General features: G+C 41.3%; 1 protein-coding gene across 1 annotated transcript in view; it reads right to left on the bottom strand.

The window, feature by feature from the left end:
- Positions 1-24,303, bottom strand: part of LOC144689699 (uncharacterized) — a 47,015-nt gene that overhangs the window by 5,263 nt on the left and 17,449 nt on the right. Inside the window, exons 3-5 of the mRNA XM_078557016.1 lie at positions 23,772-23,906; positions 22,077-22,132; positions 21,819-21,893 (exon numbers count right to left, since the gene is read on the bottom strand). Coding sequence (XP_078413142.1) covers positions 21,819-21,893; positions 22,077-22,132; positions 23,772-23,906 — 266 coding nt within the window. The remainder of the gene's footprint in view (positions 1-21,818; positions 21,894-22,076; positions 22,133-23,771; positions 23,907-24,303) is intronic.

Raw genomic sequence — 24,303 nt, 5'->3', positions numbered from 1 at the left:
TGCGGCTTATGTTAGTCTTAAGAACGTAAGAAATAAGAGTAGGCCATATGGCCCCTCGAGCCTGCATGTCATTCAATCAGATCATGCCTAATCTTGTATATCAACTTCCACCGCCCCCCCCCATCTATCCCTCGATTTCCTTAGCATCCAAAAATCTAGCAATCTCAGCCTTGAATATACTCAACAGCTGAGCATCCATAGGCCTCTGGAATAGAGAATTCCAAAGATTCGTAAACCCTTTGACTGATGAAATTAATCATCTCAGTAATACATATCTAACGTCTTGTCTGGAGGTCCTTGGGGTATTTGCACGGGGATGGGAGAGCTTGGGGTGCTGAGGGGAAGTACTTCTGTTTCTCTTGGTCACCAGCAGTACAGCAATGATTCTTCACCACAAAGCTGCTCATCTCCCTTCAGCTGGGAAACACTGTTAAACTGCAAAGCAGGCTGATTAAGAGGTTTCCTGCCTCATTGAGATATCTAAATTGTCAACACCCCTCCTGGGAGCGGGTTGGCTGCCCATTCCTTGTTCCCCTCTGTTAAACCTGGAGGTGGGTGGTTTGGGATTGGGAACTCACCAAGGCTCCTTAGATAGCACCTTCCAAACCCATGACTGCTACCATCGAGAAGGACAAGGGCAGTAGGCACATGGGAACAACACCACCTGGAAGTTCCGCTCCAAGCCACTCACCATCCTGACTTGGAAATCGTTGTTCCTTCATTGTCACTGGGTCAAAATCCTTGAGCTCCCTCCCTAATAGCACTGTGGGCGTACCTAAACCACATGGACTGCAGCAGTTCAAGAAGGCAGCTCACCACCACCTTCTCAATGACAATTAGGGATGGGCAATAAATGTTGGCCTAGCCAGTGAGCCCACACCCCATGAATGAATTGTAAAAAATTCAGATTTTTAACATTTCAACGTCTCACCTGGTCCTAACCAACCTGTTTGTGGGTGTTAAAATTTAGCCTAAAGGGACTACAAGTTTTTTGTACTACCATTAGTTATAAGACATAGGAGCAGAAATTAGGCCATTTGGCCCATCGAGTATGCTCTGCCATTCAATTATGGCTGATAAGATTCTCAACCCCATTCTCCCGCCATCTCCCCATAACCTTTGATCCCCTTACCAATCAAGAACCTATCTATCTCAGTTTTAAATACACTCAATGACCTGGCCTCCACAGCCTTCTGTGGCAATGAATTTCATAGATTCACCATTCTCTGGCTAAAGAAGTTTCTCCTCATCTCTATTCTAAAAGGTCTTCCCTTTACTCTGAGGCTGTGCCCTCGGGTCCTAGTCTCTAATGAGGAGAGTCTGACTCTTACCAGTATCACTATTAGTTATCACTACAATTTCATTGATTTATTAGTTACTGGAGAAATCAAACTTCCTCCACTTCTGATTTTCTTGCCTTAAAATCCCTCCGTTCTTCCTGGTCCTCAGTTTCCCCTTTTCACTTGTTTATAGTTGGCCTCATGGTTCGCCTAATTTCTAGAACAGTTTCTGAAGTGAAATCATGAGCAAAGACACTCAATTAATGGGGAGCAGACATTTATAAAGTAAACGCATTAATATTTGTAGACGTCACATGGTCAAACCTCCAGGAATGTAAAGTTAACATTGGGTATGAAGAAGGCTAAAGTTTTTGCTGTGTTGTGCGACAGGCAGGTTAGTGGAGCATGCTTATTAATGCATTAGCAGTCTATGCCAGCCATTAGGCAGCAAGGTCAAGGCGAATTGTGTTAATGTTAGTCCGAGTGGCATTTACATTGAATGGCAATGGCTTTTGAAATATCCTCGAGGGCCGAAGTTCACACTTAAGACACAAAAAGGGAAGGCAAGTTCCCTTTTTCTATTGGTTTCTAAGAGTCCAGAAAATAAGCCAGCCTCAGTTCAAGTTCCCATTGTAATCACACCACAATGCTTCTTTCAACTTTGGCACAACTAACATCAGTTTAGCAATTCCACTTCGATGATCCATAAATGTAAACATTGAAGGGACTGTCTAGGATCAAGATAGAGAAGCATGATCACTAAACATCACATAACAGGCCAAAATTTCAGTGTGGCCTTTGCTCAAGCAGCTCCTCACATGAGGAAATATGTCTGACATTCTTATACTAATTATTATTATATAATAGTTGATTTAACCATATATCCCAAAAAAGACAATATATTTAATATTAATTGCAAAATTTAGCAGAGAAAGATGCAGGCCTATTGAGAGAATTGGAAAGTGAGATTCGTTTTGGATTGTGCTAGCATGGACATGATGTGCCTCCTTCTAAAGTGTGAACTTCTATGGTTCAAAATTACTGAATGTGGACTCATAAGCAGACAATAAATCCCAGGCCTTGAAAATGTTCATGAGAGAATTAAGTTTGTTATTTTGAAGGGTGTTTACTCTCCCTGTAGATAATTGCACTCTCCAGTCTGGTAATGAGGCAGAGGGTCAGAAAGATCCCAAGTTCAGTTTCTCATCTGTGCTGAGATAGCCAATCTCAGCTGACGTAGCACCCAAATTGAGGCAATTACCCAGTGTCGCTGGGCTTGAAAAGAGGTGAAAAAAATACTTCCAACCAGTTGGTAATTTTAAGAATAATAAATGGGGAGCTCACAATGGGGATCCAGGCTCCGGGTGCTACCTGACCCCCAATGGAAATATGACACTTTTCCCTATACTTTTTAAAACCTGTGTGTTATGTCAAAAATAGAGGAAAAGAGCTTTTTGGAAGGAAAGAGGATGATAACCTAAGGGAGGAGATCGGTGAGAACAAAAGTATTGTATTTTATGGGAGCGAAAGAAGATAATCTTATACACAATAGATGGAGATGGAGGGAGTAACGAAGCACAATCCAAGAAGAGAAGGGAAAAGATAGTAATCTAGTAAATTCACAAACCCTAGCCTGGATGAAAAGTGAGACATGATCTGTCATTAGTATTATTACGTACGTAACTTAACACCATGCATTTTGTTTTTAAATTAAAATTTAAAAATGATGAGTGAACAACTTAGCCCTGATTTTACCTAACCCATCCAATTACACAAAGTGCGAAATCAGACAGGGTGAATAATGGGTGTCTAACATCAACTTGTCGTATTGCCTCTGTAAAGAGTTAGGTTAAAATGACAGCTTATAAGTCAAACAATGCAAAGCATGGCACAACCTCCCATCTGAAAATGCTCAAAAATGCAGTGTTAAAAATTGAAATTTACCAAGTGGGAGAAACAGCACAGACCATAGCCCGACAGGACCCCATCTTACCCTGCTCTCAGAAAATTTCTGTGATTTCTACCCTCGCTAGCCCCTCCAGAAATTTATAAATCTGTCCCTGCTGCAAAACAAAATTGTGCAAAATATGAGCATTACTACTTGCTTCAACACGCCACATACTGATATTTAGTGTTATTTTTGAGTTGTCAGCTTCTTTGGGGCTGTGCCAGTTTGAAGTGGTTCATCAGCTTTTTCTAGTTTACTGAGTTGGCATGACTACATTTGTCTTGCACCTACCTCTCTGGAAATTTACCTCAAGGCCATTAAAGTAAATCACCCACCTTAAATTTCTCATGTAAATGGCTTGAAATGAGACATTTAACCAGTCATATTAAAATTATATATTCAATGGTTTGACATCCTGAACATATAGGCCAGAATTTTACATTGGTCGGGCAGGTTCGGCAGGAGTGGTCATGGAACTGACCGCCACTCGTGAGCGGCTTGGCATGGCAATTTCACACAGATGGGCCAATTAAGGCCTGCCCAGCGTGGATTGCGAGCAGTAGTGCTGAGCGCTGAGCAGCCGACTCCGGTGCGCGCCCGCTGAACAAAATATCGTGTTACAGTGCGATGGCGTCAGGAGCCACGTCCAACATTATCACGCGTCATTTTATGTTCTAGCGTGTCGGGCCCGCCTCAACATGCCGAATGTAAAATTCTGCTCATCATCTTCAATTTTATTGACAAAGGCACAGGGTTCTCCCCAGCTCTTTCTTGTCTGTTTTATTGACTGACACTGAAACTGTACGAACTGAGTTCCTCATCTATTAAACTTAAGCAGGAAATTGTTAGCACCCATTTTTTTTTAGGTGAATGCCCCAAGAGCTCAAAATTGTTATGTGCAACGCACGCACAAACTTGTTGGATAAACTGTACTTGGCATCATATTGGGGGGTGCTTTTGCATGTGTGCAGTGAACAGGCATGAAAAGTAGATCACGACATCTATCAGAGTGCAAAGCCCACAGTGCCATTTTGGAACGCAATGCTCCAGCTAATGTTTTTGTTTTGCATTTTATTGCAAATGCTTCATTTAAGGCATTACATGGCCAATGTGCCATAATAATTCTCACCGGTATCAATAAAATGCAGAATTACAGTATTTACCTGAATCCAACCAAACCCTCAAATGTCACCCTTCCTGTTACAACAGTAATGTGGATATTCTTTCAGATATCAATTACTCTGACGCAATAGCTGGTAATTATGAACACCTTGTAGGTGGCAGGCTGTTCTTCAAAGAAAACAAATCTTTCCAGTTTTCTGTACAAAGCTATTAAAAAAGGATTTGAAATCTCCATTTTATGATGCATTAACTCAGGTGGATCAAAGTAACTTATTTTTCTCCTCACTCCATAACACAGTAAAAAGGAGTAAAATGTAGCAGCCTCAAGGGTATAACTCTATTTATATGCAAAAAGCCCATGGGTGCTTCCATTAGTAAAATGGTCAGAATACTGTATGCAGTTTGAAAAATGCAAAGCTTTTTAAATAACTTGAGCACTCTGCAAAGAGCATGAGAAAGATGCCCAATGCTCTAATCAATTTCCAGTATCTGCATAGTGATGTGTCAACATAGTACAGTCTTTTCTTCAAGCAACTGCACTGGAGACTTAAAAGCACTTAAGGTATGATGTTAAAGCCAGCTTTGACAGTGTGCAAATCAAAGAAATAGAATATCAGAAAGTTTCTTTCCCCCACCCGCCAGTGCAAATATTACATCAACACTAATCAGGGAAAAGGGAAATTTTAAAAAGTCAGCTTAAATCTATTGTTCCATTGCTTGTAAATATTTAGAACAAAATCAAGTTTGGCAGAGGTGTTACTAGGAATCCAAACTATTGTAAACAATAGTTGCATCGAATAGTCGCATCTGTTCTGATGACGCTACCTTCAAAAACAGCTCCTCTGACATGTCCTCCTTCTTCCTTAACCGAGGTTTTCCATCCACAGTCGTTGACAGGGCCCTCAACCGTGTCCGGCCCATATCCCGCGCTTCCTCCCTCACGCCTTCTCCTCCTTCTCAGAAACATGATAGGGTCCCCCTTGTCCTCACTTATCACCCCACCAGCCTCCGCATTCAAAGGATCATCCTCCGCCATTTCCGCCAACTCCAGCATGATGCCACCACCAAACACATCTTCCCTTCACCCCCCCTGACGGCATTCCGTAGGGATCGTTCCCTCCGGGACACCCTAGTCCACTCCTCCATCACCCCCTACTCCTCAACCCCCACTTATGGCACCTCCCCATGCCCACGCAGAAGATGCAACACCTGCCCCTTCACTTCCTCTCTCCTCACCGTCCAAGGGCCCAAACACTCCTTTCAAGTGAAGCAGCATTTCACTTGCATTTCCCCTAACTTAGTCTACTGCATTCGTTGCTCCCAATGCGGTCTCCTCTACATTGGAGAGACCAAACGCAAACTGGGCGACCGTTCTGCGGAACATCTGCGGTCTGTCCGCAAGAAAGACCCAAACCTCCCTGTCGCTTGCCATTTTAACACTCCACCCTGTTCTCTTGCCCACATGTCTGTCCTTGGCTTGCTGCATTGTTCCAGTGAAGCCCAACGCAAACTGGAGGAACAGCACCTCATCTTCCGACTAGGCACTTTACAGCCTTCCGGGCTGAATATTGCATTCAACAACTTTAGATCTTAAACTCCCCCTCCCCCCATCCCCACCCCGTTTCTCCCCCCTCACCCCCCCAGCTTTTTTTTCAATAATTTATATATTCTTCTTTCCCCACCTATTTCCATTATTTTTAAATCTAAAACTAAAACCTTGTTAGTCTTTCCACCCCACCCCCACTGGAGCTGTACTTTGAATATCCTGTCTTCCATTCTTAATTAGCACTTTTCTTAGACAAATATCACCACTTTCAACACCTCTTTGACCCTTTTGTCTGTGACATCTTTTGATTATCTGCTCATCTCCACAATCACCACACCCTCAATGTCTCTCCCCCACCTCCCCCGCCCCACCCACCTTAAACCAGTTTATATTTCTCCCTTCTTCTAACTATGCTTCAGTTCTGCCGAAGGGCCATGAAGGCTCGAAATGTTAACTGATTTCTTCTCCGCCGATGCTGCCAGACCTGCTGAGTTTTTCCAGGTAATTCTGTTTTTGTATTGTAAACAATCCCGAGTTTAAAGCAAAGCAGCACAGAGCAGGCTTTCATAAAAATACTGATAAACAGGTACAATATAGTATGTACACATGCATTACCATTGTGCATGAATTGGGATGCAAGGTGACCAAGAGGGCAAAACAAAACATGCAATCGTCAAAATTCACTAACAGCTACTGAATCCATTCAACGTCTCTTAGCGCACAGACGAAAACTAGAGCACATGGCCAATCTCTTCCCATATTTATAGACATTCTAGAAACGAACACAAAAATTGTTCATTTCATCGGTGGAGCAAAATGAAACCCTCCAGTTTTTCTGGGATCTGTCCTGTATAAACTAATTGGTGAAAATAGAAATAGGAAGCTAGTCCAGATGAATGCATGGCTGGAGAGATGGTGCAGGAGGGAGAGCTTTAGATTTCTGGTGGGACCTGTACAAGGCGGATGGGTTGCACCTGAACTGGAATGGGACCAACATCCTTGCGGGGAGGTTTGCTAGTGCTGCTGGGGAGGTTTAAGCTAACTTGGCAGGGGGATGGGATCCTGACAAGGAGGGTCAGCAGGGGGAGATGCACAGCCAAAATTAGAAGAGAGAGCAAATGAGTCTGGAAGGCATAGAAATTATAGGCCAGTTAAGGCACAGGGAGTTTGGCAAGGTTGGATGGTATTTATTTTAATGCAAGGAGTCTGGCGAATAAGGCAGATGAGTTGAGGGCACAAATTAACACATGGAAGTATGATGTTGTTGCTGTCATAGAGACATGGCTGAGAAAGGGGCAGGATTGGCAGCTCAATATTCCAGGATATAGGGTCTTCAGGCGAGACAGGGAAGGAGGTAAAAGAGGAGGGGGCATCACAATATTGATCAAGGAATCAATTACAACAGTAAGGAGGGATGACATCTTAGAAGGCTCCTTAAATGAAGCCATATGGGTAGAACTGAACTAAAAAACAAAAAAGGAGCAATCACATTGCTGGGATTGTACCATAGGCTGCCAAACAGTCAGAGAGAAATAGAAGAGCAGATATGTAGGCAAAATTCAGAGAAGTGTAAAAATAATAGGGTAGTAATAGTGGGAGAATTTCAACTTCCCCAACATTTACTGGGTTAGTCATAGTGTGATAGGTTTAGAGGGAGTGGAATTCTTAAAATGCATCAAAGAGAGCTTTTTAAGCCAGTACGTAGAAGGTCCTACAAGAGAGAAGGTCCTGGATTTAATTTTAGGAAATGAAGCCAGGCAGGTGGTATAGGTATCAGTGTGGGAGCATTTTGCAGATAGTGATCATAGCTCCGTTAGATTCAAATGTTATGGAAAAGGACAAGGATGGGCTAGAAATCAGAGTTCTAAATTGGGGGAAGGCCGATTTTAATAAGATCAGATATAATTTGGCCAGAGTGGACTAGGTGCAGCTACTTTTCAGTAAATCTGCGTCAGAGCAATTGGACTCATTCAAGAAGGAAATAGGGAGAATACAGGGCCAACATATTCCAGTAAAGACAAAGGGTGGGACCAACAAATCCAGGGAACCCTGGATGTCGAGGGATATACAGGATTGGATAAAGAGAAAAAGGGGGGCTTATGGCAGTGGCTTATGGGGGCTAGAGGAGTATAGAATGTGTAGGGGGGAACTTAAAAAGGGAATTAGGAGAACAAAAAGGGGGCATGAAAAAACATTGGCAGGTAAAATAAAGGAAAGTCCAAAGTTATTTTACAGTACATTAAGAGTAAGAGGATAACTAGGGAAAGAGTAGGGCTCATTAAGGACCATTGTGGTAATTTGTGTGTGGGGCCAGATAACGTAGGTAGGGTTCTGAATGAATACTTTGTGCCAGTGTTCACAAGTGAGGGAGACGATGTGGGTATGGAAATCAGGCAGAAGGACTGTGATATAATTAAATAAATTAGCATAGAAAGGGAGGGGGTTCTGTCTGGCAGACTTAAAAGTAGATAAATCTCCAGGCCCGGATGAAATGTATCCCAGGCTGTTGAGTGAGGCAAGGGATAGCAGGGGCTCTGGCAATAATTTTCAATACCTCTCTGGCCACAGGAGAGGTGCCAGAGGACTGGAGAACAGCCGATGTGGTACCGTTTAAGAAGGGAGGAAGGGATAAACCGCGGAGCTACAGGCCAGTCAGTCTAACCACAGTGGTGGGGAAACTATTGGAAGCAATTCTGAGAGACAGAATTAATCTACACTTGGAGAGGTAGGGATTAATCAAGGACAGTCAGCATGGTTTTGTTAAGGGGACCAATTGTCTGACCAATTTGACTGAATTTTCCGAAGAAGAGGTGACCAGGTGTGTAGATGAGGGCAATGCATTTGACGTAGTCTACTTGGACTTCAGCAAGGCTTTTGATAAGGTCCTGCATGGAAGACTGATAATGAAGGTAAGAGCCCATGATATCCAAGGCAATTTGACAAATTGGATCCAGAAGCAGGAAGCAGAGGGTGATGGTCGAGGGGTGTTTTTGTGACTGGATGCCTGTGTCCTGTGGGGTTCCACAGGGATTGGTGTTGGGTCCCTTGCTGTTTGTGGTATATATAAACGATTTAGACTTGAATGTAGGAGGGTTGATCAGTAAGTTCACGGATGACACGAAAATTGATGGGGTGGTAAATAGTGAGGAGGATAGCCTTAGATTACAGGAGGATATAAACGGGTCAATCAGATGGGCTGATCAGTGGCAAATAGAATTTAATCCGGATAAGTGTGAGGTGATGCACTTGGGCAGGACAAATAAGGCACGGGAATACACGATGAAAGGTAGGACCCTGGGAAATACCGAGGATCGGAGGGACTTTGGTGTGCATGTCCACCAGTCCCTTGAGGTAGCGGGACAGGTAGATAAGGTGGTTGAGAAGGCATATGGGATACTTGCCTTGATTAGCCGAGGCATAGAATATAAGAGCAGGGAGGTTATGCTGGAACTGTATAAAACACTGGTTAGGCCACAGCTAGAGTATTGCGCACAGTTCTGGAATCCACATTATAGGAAGGATGTGATTGCACTAGAGAGAGTGCAGAGGAGATTTAACAGGATGCTGCCTGGGCTGGAGAGTTTTAGTTATGAGGAGAGATTGGAAAGACTGGGGTTATTTTCCCTGGAGCAGAGGAGATTGAGGGGGGACATGATTGAGGCGTATAAAATTATGAGGGGCATCGATAGGGTAGAAAGGAAGGAACTTTTCCCCTTGGTGGAAGGATCAATAACCGGGGGCATAGGTTTAAGGTAAGGGACAGGAGGTTTAGAGGAGATGGGAGGAAGCATTTTTTCACCCAGAGGGTGGTGGGAATCTGGAACTCACTGCCTGAAAGGGTGGTAGAGGCAGAAACCCTCTTAACATTTAAGAAGTATTTGGATATGCACTTGCGACGCCATGGCATACAAGGCTATGGGCCTAATGCTGGAAAATGGGATTAGAATGGTTAGGTACTTGTTTGACCGGTGCAGACTCGACTAGCTGGAGGGCCTTTTTCTGTGTTGTAGACCTCTATGACTCTAATGTGTTCTCTTAATGTTTGGACAACTGAGCATGCTCAATAGCAGGAAGGATCCCTCATTAGCACCATTTAAAGGGATCATCAACTATTTACAAGTTAATTACTTTTTCTGACAATTGCTTCAATTCTAGTGTTTGATGCCTTCTACAGTTGTCTAAAGTTGCAAATGTCTAGAAGGGGTGGTATGGCACATGTTGATGGACTTTTTGCTGTCTTCACAAGCCAGTTGCTACCAGACAGGGGTGAACTAATAGCCATTCCTCTTGGAATACACATGCCTTGGAGAATGAACAGAGGTCATGCAGATCAGGACAAAATGGGAGAAGGGCTTTCAAAAGGAAGCCATATCCATCTAGGGTGTTCAAAGAACAATTCTCCTACCTGAATCTCAGTGAGGAACAATGTGCGAGATGTCTATGCTTCGCTAAGAATACACGCTTCCCCATGATGCACGGTGTCATTAATTGCACATGGGTTACTTTGCAAGCGTCTCATGCTGCAACTGAAAAGAATTGCACTCTCTTAACGTCTAACTAGTGTGTGAACATAGGGAGAAAATCATACAGGTCAAGATGTGGGTATCCTCTCAGCAGCCTGGATGCCTTCATTCTTTGGCAGTCCATTGTGCCAAGTGCATTGAGCCATTACGGCAAACCAAAGGGTGGCTACTGGGTGACAAGGACTATGCACGACGTGGGTATCAATGGCGGTAACGGCTGCTGACTGCAGCGCACAACCCAGGCACACTGTACAGCAGGCATACAATGAAAGCCACACTGCCATGTGAAATGTGATAGACCAGACCATTGACATGCTGAAACAACGCTTCTGCTACCTGGACCACGGTGATGCCCTTCCGTACTCAGCAGAATATTCGTCAGTGTTTATGAAGGTTTGTTGCATGCTCCACAACCTCACCATTGTGTAGGCAAAGCCCTTGTAACCAGATGTACAATGAGCAGCAGCAGGAGCATGAGAAACAGGAGCATAAGGAGGAGGAAAAAAAGGAGGAAACCTAGACAGCACCTTTGTCTGTGATATCCATGAAGAACTTTCCTGTGAGTGATATCAGTAACTGCAACCCCAAATCTCCATTCAATAACAGTCTCACAGCTTACTTTCCCTGTCACTAACCATTACAGCATCTGCTTGATCACAATGCAAAGATAAAAGCCATCTCAAAATAACAATTCCCAACCAAATTTATAAATGAATTCATGCCATATTGCATACAAAAGTCAACTAATCAACATTATGCATTCCTTTAGTGTCTGTCTTGTGTACCTTGGCTTGTCCTAGTGCTCCTACTCAGTGCTATCCCAGTGACGGCAGCATGGCTGGTAGAAAGCTGTTTACTTTCAGAAGGCACTGCAGGTGGCTATGGAGGATGACCTCGAACAGTTCTGGGCTTAGAAAGCTTGCCTGCAGACAGCGCCATATCAGCATGGATGGCATCAGTCTGAGCTGGCTAGCAGGCAACAGCAAGGGCACTGGTGGAGTGGCAGGGATAGAAGGGTGAAAGCTGTCTTCCCAAGAGATGACATTAAGTTTGTGCTCCATGAAGTCACTGCAACTGCCCCTGGGGTGGCACTTCAGCAATCCTAGTAATCCGTTAGGGAAAGATTGCTAGGCACCATGACGCTCTGCAGCCCCTTTTGCATAATGCAATTAATAGCCATGTTGGCAAAAGTCTATGCTTGAATCTACAAATCTGTGAAAGGAGTAAGCCACCACTCCCACATTAGAAAGGATGGGCTCCAAAGTTCTGTGTAAAGCCCTGTACCAAGTTGGTGATGATCTCCTCCATGCTCCTTAGCACTGACCACAGGCTTTCCAGCAGGTTTAAAGCAGCAAACATTTCATTGTGCATATCCATTAGCACTCTTCAGTACAATGTCCCACTGAAATCCACATCAGAGTCCTCTGCAGCAGAACCATTGTGTGACCTTGCCCTCCGGGAAGCTGCACCTGTACTATCCTTGCCTCCCTTACCCTTCCTATGGATCACTTGTCCCGTGACATACCATATGGAGATCCTGCCTTTATGCTATTCTCTAAATTAAGCGCAGTATCAGTTTCTGAGCTGGTGGCGGTGAGTGTGACATTGAGTGGCTGTATATTTTCATTTTCACTCCTGTTCCATTTTCTTTCTGTTCCTCCAGTGCCTAGTCAGATTGCACTTCACATGTATGTGAAAGGAGAAAGGCCCAAGGGTTAGGCTTTGATGGGGTGGTGCTGGTGGAAGTAAGTAGTGCATGCTTACACCACCTGCAGCTTGTAAGTAATCAGAGGAGATTGAGGGATGAAGGGGAAGTGAGATTTGAGGAGGGGGATTAGGTATGAGTATATTATTGCTTTAAATGGTTTCAGTTCCGTCGCTGATTACAGCCTCTGCAATTGGTGTGCCAATAATGGCCAGCACTGTCTCCTCCATGGTCACAGGAAGGTGGCAGCTCGAGACTCAGTGCTTAAATCCAGGAATTTGGTAAGTGAAGAAATTTGGTGCAGTGGAGATGGTGGTACTGTTCTGGCCTTTTACAAAAAGAGATGGAGATATCGAGACCTGAGAGCTGAAGACTGGAGTTGTTAATTAGGTGTGCAGGTAGGTAACTGGTCAGTTTTAAGATTTTTTTCTCCTCTAAACTGGGGCAGTAGCTTAAACCAGTATTGGGCAGATAGATATATTATATTAAATTTATAGTGAAATTAGTTAAACTCCATAATATAACTATGGATAATCATTAAGTGATATTCTAAACATGAAACCCAATTAGTTAAATAAATTTAAAGATGGCACAGCAGGGTTGTGTTCCAACTGTAGCATGTGGGCACTGGTGGATCCCAGTGTGATTTATGGCAACCACCTCTGCTGTTAAGTGTCTGCAGCTTGAGGAACTTTGGGTCAGAGCTGATTAAGTGAAGTTCAAGCTTCGGACATTGTGATGCATCAGGGAGGGGGAAGCTACCTGGACACTTTGTTCCAGGAAGCAGTCACATCCCTTAGGCTAGATACTTCAGATTTGGTCCATCGTCAGGGACAGGAGGGTGTGGCTGTAAGAGAGGCAGGTATGGGGATCCAGGAGGTAGCAATGGAGGAGTCTTAGCCCTTGCAATTGTCCAACAGGTTTGAGGTTCTTGCAGCTTGTGTGGATAAGAGCAGAGACTACAAGGGAGATGAGAAAGCTGACCAGGACAATGCGTTGCAGCAGGCCACTCAAGCGGGGGGAGCAAACAGGGACGGAGTTTTAATAGGGAACAGTATAGTTCGGGGGATACATTATGGTTCTCTACAGCTGAGAATGTGAATCCCAAAGGCTGTGTTGTCTGCCGATGTCAGGATTAAGGGCATCTCCTCAGGGTTGAAAAGGAACTTGGAATGGGAAGGGGAAGGATCCAGTTGTCGTGGCGCACATGAGTACCAACAACCTAAGTAGGGGTAAGAAAGAGGTTCTGCTGAGTGAGTATAAGCATCCAGGCACTAAATTAAAAAGCAGAACCACAAAGGTAATAATCTCTGGATTAACACCTGAGCCACGAGCAAATTGGCATAGAGTAAATAAGATCAGAGTGTTGAATGTGTGGCTGAAAGATTGGTGTGAGAGAAATGGGTTTCGATTCATAGGGCATTGGCACCAGTACTGGGGAAAGAAGCAGTTGTACTGTTGGGATTATCTTCATCTGAACTGCTCTGGGACCACTGTACTGGTAAATTGTATAACTAGGACTGTAGAGAGGGCTTTAAACTAAATAGTGTGGAGGAGGGTTCACTTGACAGGAGATTTAGAAAGTTAAAGAGAAAGGACAAGGCAATAGTGCATGGTAGAAATGTGAGTAACAATAACCAGAGTATTACAGGAAGCAACAGAGCACATAAACATAAGAGTGCACTACGAATAAGGTCAGAGCAGGGAAAAATGGTAAAAAGACAGAATTAAAGGTTATTTATCTGTCTGAATGCAGCATTTGTGACAAGATGGAACAAATATAAATAAATATACGATAGATAATACAGTGACCACAGCTTAGACACAAATATTCAAGGTTATTTGACATTTCTTAAGGACAGGAAGAAAGAAAAAGAAGACGGGATAGCTCTGTTAATCAAGAATGAGATCATTACTATAGTGAGAAATGATCTTGGTTAGGAGGATCAAAATATAGAATCAATTTGGGTGGAGATAAGAAATAGCAAAGGAAAGAAGTCACTGACGGGGGTGGTTTATAGGCCCCCTGACAGCAGCTACACTGTAGGACAGAGTATAAATCAAGACATAATGGGGGCTAGTAAAAGAGATACTATAATAATCATGGGAGGTTTAAATCTTCATAGAGATTGGATGAATCAATTGGCAAAGGTAGCCTGGAGGATGGGTTCATAAAGTGTACTTGAGGCAGTTTCTTAGAACAATGTGTTTTGGAACCAAACACGGAACAGGCTATTTTAGACCTAGTAATGTGTAATTTTTTTTTATTCATTCATGGGATGTGGCCATTTATTGCCCAACCCTAATTGCCCTTATTCAGAGGGCAGTTAAGAGCCAACCACATTGCCGTGGGTCTGGAGTCACATGCGGGCCAGACCAGGTAAGGATGGCAGTTTTCCTTCCCTAAAGGACATTAGTGAGCCAGACGGGCTTTTACAACAATCGACAATGGTTTCACGGTCATCATCAGACTTTTATTGAATTCAAATTTCACCATCTGTCGTGGTGGGATTCGAACCTGGGTCCCCAGAGCATTACCCTGGATCTCTGGAATACCAGTCCAGTGACAATACTACTAGACCTCCCCTCGACTGGAGACAGGATTAATAAATGATCTCATAGTAAAGGATCCTCTACGTAAAAATGTTCATAATATGATAGAATTCCACATTCAGTTTGAGGGCAAGAAATCTAGGTCTGAAACTAGTGTTGTAAACATAAACAAAGGCAATTACAAGTATATAAAAAGGAAGAGAGTAGCGTCAATGAGCACTGGTCTCTCAGAGAGTGGGACTGGGGAATTAGTAATAGGAAAGAAATTGCAGAGACTTTGAACAAGGATTTTGTATCTATTTTCACAGTAGAAGATACAAATGCATCCCAAGAACAGTAGAAAAGCAGGGGTCAAAAGGGAGAGAGGAGCTTAAAACAAACACAATCACTAAAGAAAATTACTAGGAAAACTAAAGGCTGACATGTCCCCTGGACCTGACAGCCTACATCCTGGGGTCTTAAAGGAAGTGGCTGCAGAGATAGTGGATGCACTGGTTGCAGTTTTCCAAAATTCCCTAGGTTCTGGAAAGATTCCAGCAGATTGGAAAATCGCAAATATAACACCACTTTTAAAGAAAGGGAGACAGTAAACAGGAAACTAAAGGCCAGTTAGTCTAATATCTGTAATTACCAAAATGCTAGAATCCATTATTAAGGAGATAGTAGCAGGACATTTAGAAAATCGTAATACAATCAGGCAGTGTCAACATGCCATGGTTTCGTGAAAGGGAAATCATGTTTGATAAGTTTATTAGAGTTCTTTGAGAATGTAGCAAGCTGGGTGGATAAAGGGGAACCAGTAGATGTAGTGTATTTGGATTTCCAAAAGGCATTTGATAAGGTGCCTCATAAAAGGCTACTGCACAAAGCAGAGTTCATGGTGTTGTGGGCAATATATCAGTATGGATAGAGGATTGACTAACTAGCAGGAAACAGAGAGTCAAGATAAATGGGTCATTTTCAGGTTGGCAAACTATAACTAGTGGAGTGCCACGGGGATCAGTGCTGGGGCCTCAACTATTTATGATCTTGGATGAAGGGACTGACTGTATTGAAGCCAAACTTGTTGATAATAGAAAGATAGGTAGGAAAGCAAGTTGTGAGGAGGATAAAAGAGTCTGCAAAATTATATGGATAGCTTAGATAAGTGGGAAAAAAAACTGCAATGTGGAAAAATGTAAGTTTGTCCACTTTGACAGGAAGAATAGAAAATCAGCATATTATTTAAATGGAGTGAGATTGCAGAATGACGCTGTAGAGAGTGATCTGGTGCTTCTGTACATGAATCACAAAATGTTAGCACGCAGGTACAGCAATTAATTAGGAAGACAAATGGAATGTTGAGCTTTATTACAAGGGGGATGGAGTATAGAAGTAGGGAAGTCAAATGTACAGGGCATTGGTGCGATCTCACAGAGTACACATACAGTTTTGGCCTCCTTACCGAAGGAGGGATATACTTGCACAGAAGGTTCACTAAGCTGATTCCTGGGATGAAGAGGTTGTCTTATGAGGAAAGGTTGAGCAGGTTGGGCCGATACTCATTGGAGTTTAGAAGAATGACCTTATGAAACATAAAATTCTGAGGACGCTTTACAGGGTAGATACTGAGAGGATATATCCTCTCATGGGATAATCTAGAATCGGAGGCACAGTTTAAAAATAAGGGGTATCCCATTTAAGACCGAGATGAGGAGGAAGTTCTTCTCTCAAAAGGTCATTAGTCTTTAGAATTCTCTTCCACAGAGAGCAGTGGAGGCTAGGTCATTGAATACATTCAAAGTTGAGTTAGACAGATTTTTGATTGACAGGACTCTTAAGGGCTATGAGGCACAGGCAGGAAAGTGGAGTTAGGGCCATAATCAGATCAGCCATGATCTTATTGAATGGGGGAGTATGTTTGAGGGCTAAATGGCTTACTCCTGCTCATATTTCTTATGATCTTGGGTTAGAACATACAGGCTTGCTTGTCCCCCTCTGGTTAGCTTCTGTTGCCTCTGGTTATGTGCCACATGGCCTGTAAGGCAGAGGGAAGCATGTCAGTGAGTACGTGCAATCTGTTTAGGGGATATGTCTATTGGAGTTTATTAGTTGGCAGTGTGTGCAAACTGGTGATCTGTGGGTGTGTGCTTTGCAGTAGTGCTAGGTGTATGAGGTTAAGAATGTCAGATAGGAATCCTGATTGACAAGATTGTTGGTAGATGAGTGAAGGCAGTGCAAATTGAACAATGTCTGAGGCTAGTGGTGTAGTTGGAAAGATATGGCATTTGGAGATGCATTCACTTATTTTGACACTTGGGTGAGGTCATCAAATTACTTACTGCACTGCATTCAGGTCTTCAGGGCCAGACTGCTGGCATTGAACTGCATGGCTATCTGCTCCAACTGCTTTCTTAGTCTGGAGGGCCTCCTGTGGATATAGGACATCTCTCTTCTTTTCCACCTCCTCCAAAAAGTGTTCAGTGCAGCATCCGAAAAGCTTGGAACCCGCTCTCTTCCATACTGTGCAATTTTTAATTGTTTCCCAGGTCAGATTCACTTCCTGCATGACTTGCTCCAGTCACACTTGAGCACTTGCTCCAGCCACAATTCACCTCAACGCCTTTGATGAAGGAACAGAGCGTCATGTAACCAAATTTGCTGATGATACAAAGCTAAGTGAACAGGTAAGCTGTGAGGAGGACGCATAGACACTGCAAAGGGATACAGACAGATTAAGTGAGTGGGAAAGAAGGTTGTAGATGATATATAGTGTGAGCAAATGTAAAATTATCCACTTTGGTTGTTAAAATAGAAAACGAGAATATTCTTTAAAAGATGTGGTATGAGTAAATATTGGTATTCAGAAGTCAGGCTGGCTTTAAGTGGTGCTAGTCACTCATGATATTGACCAGCTTCTAATCATGCTGTTCGCTGGCTAGAAGCTGAACTCAATGAAATGAGAAAGCAGCTCAAAGTTGGTTACCAACTCGGGTTAATCACGCATCACAATCCCTGTTTTTGGGGGCTAACAAGTTTAGCCCCTGCTTACTCTTATACTCCAATCTTGAAATAAAAGCTAAAATTTGCCTTCCTGCATGTTAACATTCTGAGACGTGCACAAGGACACACAATTCCTCTAAATAGCAACATTTGCTAGGTTCTCATCTTTTCAAAAATGTTTAGATTTTCTTCATATACTTTATACCAAAGTGGATCGTTTCACATTCTCACATTATACTTCATCTGCTACCTTCTTTCCCACTCAATTTGTCTATATTGCTTTGCAACAGCTTTGTGTCCTCCTCATAGCTTACTTTCCTATTTGGCTTTGTATCAACAGCACGCTTGGTTATGTTACACTCGGTCCCCTCATCCAAGTCACTGATATGGATTGCAATTGGCTAAGGCTCTAGCACTGATCCTTGTGGCACTTATTGCAGCCTGCCAACTTGAAAATGACCCATTTACCCCTCTTCTGTTTTCCATCCATTAATTAATTTTCAATCCATGTTAATACATTACGTCCAATTCCATGAGCCCTAATCTTGTGTAACAACCTCTTGTACGATACCTTATCGAATGCCTTTTGAAAATCTCCCTTGCTAGTTACACTCTCAAAAACGAATAAATTTGTCAAAAATAATTTGTTAAAATTATAATGATTTTGTTGCCCCATTAATACGCCCATAGTGATAAATTCTAGCATTTTTCGTACGAGTGTTGTCAGGATAACTGGCCTGTAGTTCCATGTTTTTTTTCTCCCTCCTTTCTGGAACAGCGGTTACATTTGCTACCCCCATTCACTGGGACCATTCTAGAATCTAGGGTATTCTGGGAGATCAAAACTAATGCACCTACCAGCTCTGCAACCACCTCTTCTAAAACTCTAGGATGTAGGACTCCAAGCAAAGGGAATTTGTTGGCTTTTAGTCCCAATAATTTTTTTTATTACCGTTCCTTCACTAATATTACTTTCATCACTCTGACCAGCCTTTGTATCCCCACTAGCTTTGTGTCTTCTACTGTGAAAACAGATACAAAATATCTATTCTCTGCCATTTCCTTATTTCCCATTATTTCATCTGTCCCTGCCTCTAAGGGACCCACATTTACTTTTGCTAATTACCTTCTCTTTACATACTGGTTTTTTTAAATTCATGGAATGTGGGGGTCACTGGCTAGGTCAGCATTTATTGACCACCCCTAATTGCCCTTATTCAGGGGGCACTTAAGAGTCAACCACATTGCTATGGGTCTGGAGTCACATGTAGGCCAGACCAAGTAAGGGTGGCAGATTTCCTTTCCTAAAGGACATTAGTAAACCAAATGGGTTTTTACAACAACCAACAATGGTTTCATGGTCATCATTAGACTTTTGATTCCAGATTTTTATTGAATTCAAATTCCACCATCTGCTGTGGGGGCATTTGAACCTGGGTCCCCAGAGCTTTACCCTGGGTCTCTGGATTAGCAGTCCAGTGACAACTTGTTTTTATATTTCTTGCTAGTTTACTCTCATATTCCATTTTCTCCCTCTTCATCATTGTCTTGGTCACCCTTTGCTGATTTTTAAAACCCCCAAAATCCCCAGCTCGCTACTCTTTCTGGCAACATTCTAAGCCTTTTTTAATCTAGTACCAGGCTTAACTTCTCTAGTTCACAAAGGTTGGGCCACTTTTCTCCTGGAAATTTTATTCCTCAAGGAAATGCATGCTTGCTCAGAATTATGATTATTCCTTCATATGGTCGCTATTATCTATCTACCATTGCTTATCTTTGGCTCTAATTTTCTAACATGCATTAGTTAACTTGTCCTCATAACTAAGTGATTGCTTTTGTTTAAATTCAAGAACACAGTTTTTTTCTTAACAATATCACTCCCAAATTCAATATAAAATTTTATCATATTGTGATCTCTCTTCCCCAGAGGATCCTTTACTATAAAACTACTATTTAACTCTGAATAATTACACAATACTAGATTTTTAAAAAAATAGCCTATTTCCTAGTTGGTTCCTTGACATATTGCTTTAGAAAACGGTCTCAAATTCATTCTGTGAAACTGTCCTCCAAACTACTTTTGCCAATATGGTTTGACCAGTCTATACGAAGATTAAAATTCCCCTTGATTATTGCCTTACCCTTGCAACATGTGCTTCTAATTTCCTGATTTATACTCTGTCCAACACAATTGTTAAGAGGCTTATAAACTCCCACCAATGGTTTCCATCTGTGTTTTTTTTGTCCATTCATACTGACTCTACATTCTGATTTTCTGGACAAGATCTTTTACACTACTGTCTTTACCTTTATTATCAGGCCTAGTTTTTCTAAAAATTGAGTGTCCTAGAATCTTTATTTAACCATGGCACCCTGTCATCACGTCTCAGTAATGACTACTAAATCAAAATCATTTTTCTCTATTCATACCATTAATGCATCTATTATTATAAATGCTTTGTGCATTCATATATAGCTTTAACTTTTTACTATTTTTTCCTGATGTGATTTTAGTCACTAATGCCCTATTTGTTAAATTCTTTGTCCCTCCTTGACACACAATGCTTGATTGATTTTAGCTTAATTGCTACTCAGCTCTACAGCCTTAACTTTTCTCTTCAGGCTTATAAATTTATTAAAGTCAGCATTTGATCCTGTGTACAGACCTGCTCTTTGGCAAATATTCCCTTGGTGGACACACCTAATTTTGTTGGAGCAAAGTAATTCATATGGACACTTTCACAATATGACAATTTGATCTGTAGCTGTAAATTGCCAAAACCAATCCCAACTCATGTGTGGCATACATTTTATATAAATTAAGATATATATATTTCTATGTTTGTGATTCCCCTCGATAAAACTGCATGTATTTTTCTATCTCCCCATCCTATACGCATCAGTGTTTGCTTTTATTTCCCTCTATCATTCTGTTTCTGTGGTTTTATGTCTGTCATTCTGGCTGAAAATCCTTCTACATCGATTACATTCTGTACTGTGCCCTGTACACCTCTGCTTCTCTCTCGTCCCATGTTTCCTGTCTGAACAATTCCTTCTCCCTCTCCGTCTAAATTCTGAGTCTGGAAACACCTTCCATCTCTTTGAGTGAACTTCTATCTCACTGTTGTAGTGAAAGGCTGGAGGTATTAGAATAAGATCTGCTGCAAGCTAATACTGAGAGAAGGTTTATTGGAGGTTTCTAAAAATTATGAAAGATTTTGATAGGGTGAATTGTGAAAAACTATTTTCTGTGGATGGGAAATCAGCAATGAGGGGTTCTGCTTGATCTTGGTGTCTCATCTTCACTCACTCCTGTAACTTCCTGTCTCCTGTTTGTAAATTTATTTTGAATTCAATGTTTATTTTTAACTTCCATAAATAAGATAAAAGAGCACCTGCTGTCTGCCAAATTTAGTGTAACTTTGTAATTTCCATCTCTCACTTGATCCTGATGCATCCACTGGCCATTAAGTCTAGCCATCTCCACAATGGATGGTGTGCATCCACATTGATTCTGCTAACTGCGACCATACTGGCAGGGATGTGTAATTAATTAGTGTGACAAGTTTTATTATAGACACAGCTTCCAATATAAATTTATACTTTGGAATTTGCAATGGAAGTATAAAAATAAGGACAGAATGCATGATTTTAAAAAGAGGACTGCACGTCCTGGTCCAACTAATGCCTAGTCTCTTAAGATTAAACTTATTTTTGACTGTGCAATGCCTCAGGAGACAAGATTATTATATTAAAAATAAAGTTCATACGTTTTACAGTTTGGACAGAATAAGGGTTGGGGCATGAAATTTGATCCCCAAAGCACCAGCAAAAAACTAAGAATAGCATTTAATGCAAATTGAATTTAACTTATGCAGTCACTGTAAATCAGTAGCACAGATGTCCTGCATAACACAAACATTCCTATGGCTACAAAGCAATGTGTCCTCTGACACACCATTAGTAACACCATGGGACAAACAGTGGTATATTTAAAAAATTTCTTTGTATGGTTTTTAATCATGTTAATGCTAGATGCAATGTGGTTAGTTAGTGAAAGTTAATTAAGATTACCAGCATTCCCCTTTTTTAAAAAAGCGAACTGGTTATGTGTTTTGGTTTCAACATTTTTAAACTCATCAATTGAATGTTAAATTACCTTAGAAATCTGAACAGGCCCAGAGCACCCGGTCTTTTTCTTCTTTTGCTTTTTCTTTTTCTCTTTTTTCCCTCTCTAAAAGGATGCAAATTTTATAAAGATGTTCAGTAACAATAGAGGAAACGTTTTCACTGGACTGAATAGCAAACTGTCAGCAGTTATGTTTCAAAATGTTTTATTTTGTATACACAATATTTTTACAATATATTACAATGAGAAGAAATTTCAAATATCCCAAGTACACAGAAGAATTCTCACCTTTTTGTGTTGTTTTTCTTTCTTCCTTTTCTTTATTTTTGACCGCTTCTGGGAGTCTGCCAAAATAACTACAGGATCAGCTTCGCTCATGAAACCCCCTTTAGGATTCTCTTAATTTTCTAACGTGCCAAACTCAAGAAAAGTTGAATCAAATAACAACAGCTCCCTATTTATTGCTAAAGAATAATTGTCAACTTTTAATTGTTTTCCCATATTTCTTTAACTTTCTCTCCCAATACAGAAGCCATGAGAAAAACTGATCGATAACACATCCTCAATGTTTCTTAAGAAAAGGTTTATTGATATAAAAATTGACAGATAATAAAATTTTGCACAGAACACACTCATTTCCAATCTAAAGCACTATAGACAATTTATGCTTACATGCTGTTGGGACCTAAGTGGAAAGCAAATAGCTAGTTAAAGTGTAGATAGATGGTGTGGCACTTTGCTAAATCATACTTGGGGATTCATGTTTAAATGCTGCAAAACGCTCTCTCAGGATATGTGAGTAGAGCTCAAGATATAATAGTGTGACTGTTCCGTGAAAGAAGCAGGTTTTATGGGTATTCCTTTTCTATGTTATTTTCTGAGAGATAATCTACTCCTATGGTTCTCAAAACTTTTCTTCTGACTCAGTTTCATATTTCAAGTTTTTTTGTGATAACCTCCAAAGTAAGTTCAGTCAAAAAAAAATGTTACTTTATCTAAAGTGGCAATGTTACAGGCGTGCACAAGCAGTCTCCACTCCTTCAGTTTTGTTTATCTTCCCTTGCATTTTTCTCTCTTGCTCTCTCTCTGTGCTCCTTTACTTCCATCTCTCTTTTTCACTTCCTTTTTCTCCTCCATTTACATCTCTTCTGTTGGATATACAACAACTGTCCATATGGTCTGTGTCATGTACTGTCTTATTGATAGGCAGGGTTGAAGTATGAGGGGTGAGCTAATGGGCTACAGGACTGAGGTGATAGAGAGTGGGGCCATTTGTCAGGAATCATTGCAGTTGTTACTAAGGTACTAGTATAATTCAGGTATGTTAAAGATAATAAATATCAATTAGACCATTTCTAAGCCTCTCTCTGCAATCCACTGGCACTGTGTTTGTGTCCCATGGTTTGGGAATTACTGGTCAATGAACAGTACTTTGAACCACAAAACAGTGGTAGTAATTAAGCACTTCAACAGATATATTATATTGTATCACATAGGAAAAGGATTCCTACAATGCTCTGATGGAGGAAGGAGTACACAAACTAGCCCAAAATAAAATAACAGGTCATATGCACCATCATAATTCAATTCTGATCAGGTCTCTGTTTTTAAAATTAGTGTATGGAGCCCACATGGTTGAATGAATAAAAAAATTAAGTGCAAGGTGCAGCAGCTTCAGAAATACCATGCAAGTGCAACAGAGGTTGAAAATTGTTGTTTACAATCTGAACTTCTAAGTGCAAAAAATGAGGCAACTTTATTCTTTACCATCTTCCTTTCCATGAAAAGTACAGAATACTTTTGATGAACAATGAAGGCCTTTAACTCCAATATGTGTTAAATAGTACTACATCTCCCCCCTTTTCAAGGATAAAACTTATGTAACTCAACGAACAAGTAACTTAGTCAATTTGATAAGTTTAAGAACTTCATCCTCTTAATTCAGAGCAAGTTTCAACTACACATGGTGCTTTGTGCACTTACCTCTACTACTTGATCTGCTACTACTTCTTGAGGATGATGACAAACTCGAAGACAATGAACTTGATGAGGATGATGATGATGATGTCATGGAAGAGGACCTACTTCTGCTTCGTTTCCTTTCTCTTTTTGTTTGTCCTTTAGAAAATAATATTTGCATATTTGGAACAGTGGATAACAGTTTATCTACAAAGTTAATCAATTTTCTTCTACGTACCATCATACTGCTGAAAGTTAGAAACTGAACTACTTATGTATTCTTTTAGTGCTGCCACAAATTTTATTTTAAAACTTTCACAAATTCTTAACTAGATAGTGGCACCAACTACATAACCATCTAACCAACACCTGACTACCTGAGACTACTCAAGATGTGCTGGCATATATAGCTCAATATCCCACCACACAGAATACAGCTGCTCATTAGGACACTGGATGACCAACCCAAGTTGATTGAAGTAAATATTTTGCAGTGTTTTTTGCAGTTATTTTTCTGAAATAATAACTTGCACTTATATAGTCCCTTTAAAGTAAT

Source organism: Cetorhinus maximus, chromosome 14, assembly GCF_964194155.1.
Source record: "Cetorhinus maximus chromosome 14, sCetMax3.hap1.1, whole genome shotgun sequence".
Classification (NCBI taxonomy): Eukaryota; Metazoa; Chordata; class Chondrichthyes; order Lamniformes; family Cetorhinidae; genus Cetorhinus; species Cetorhinus maximus.
Note: the sequence above shows the minus strand (reverse complement) of the source record. Positions and strands in the feature narration are given on the sequence as shown.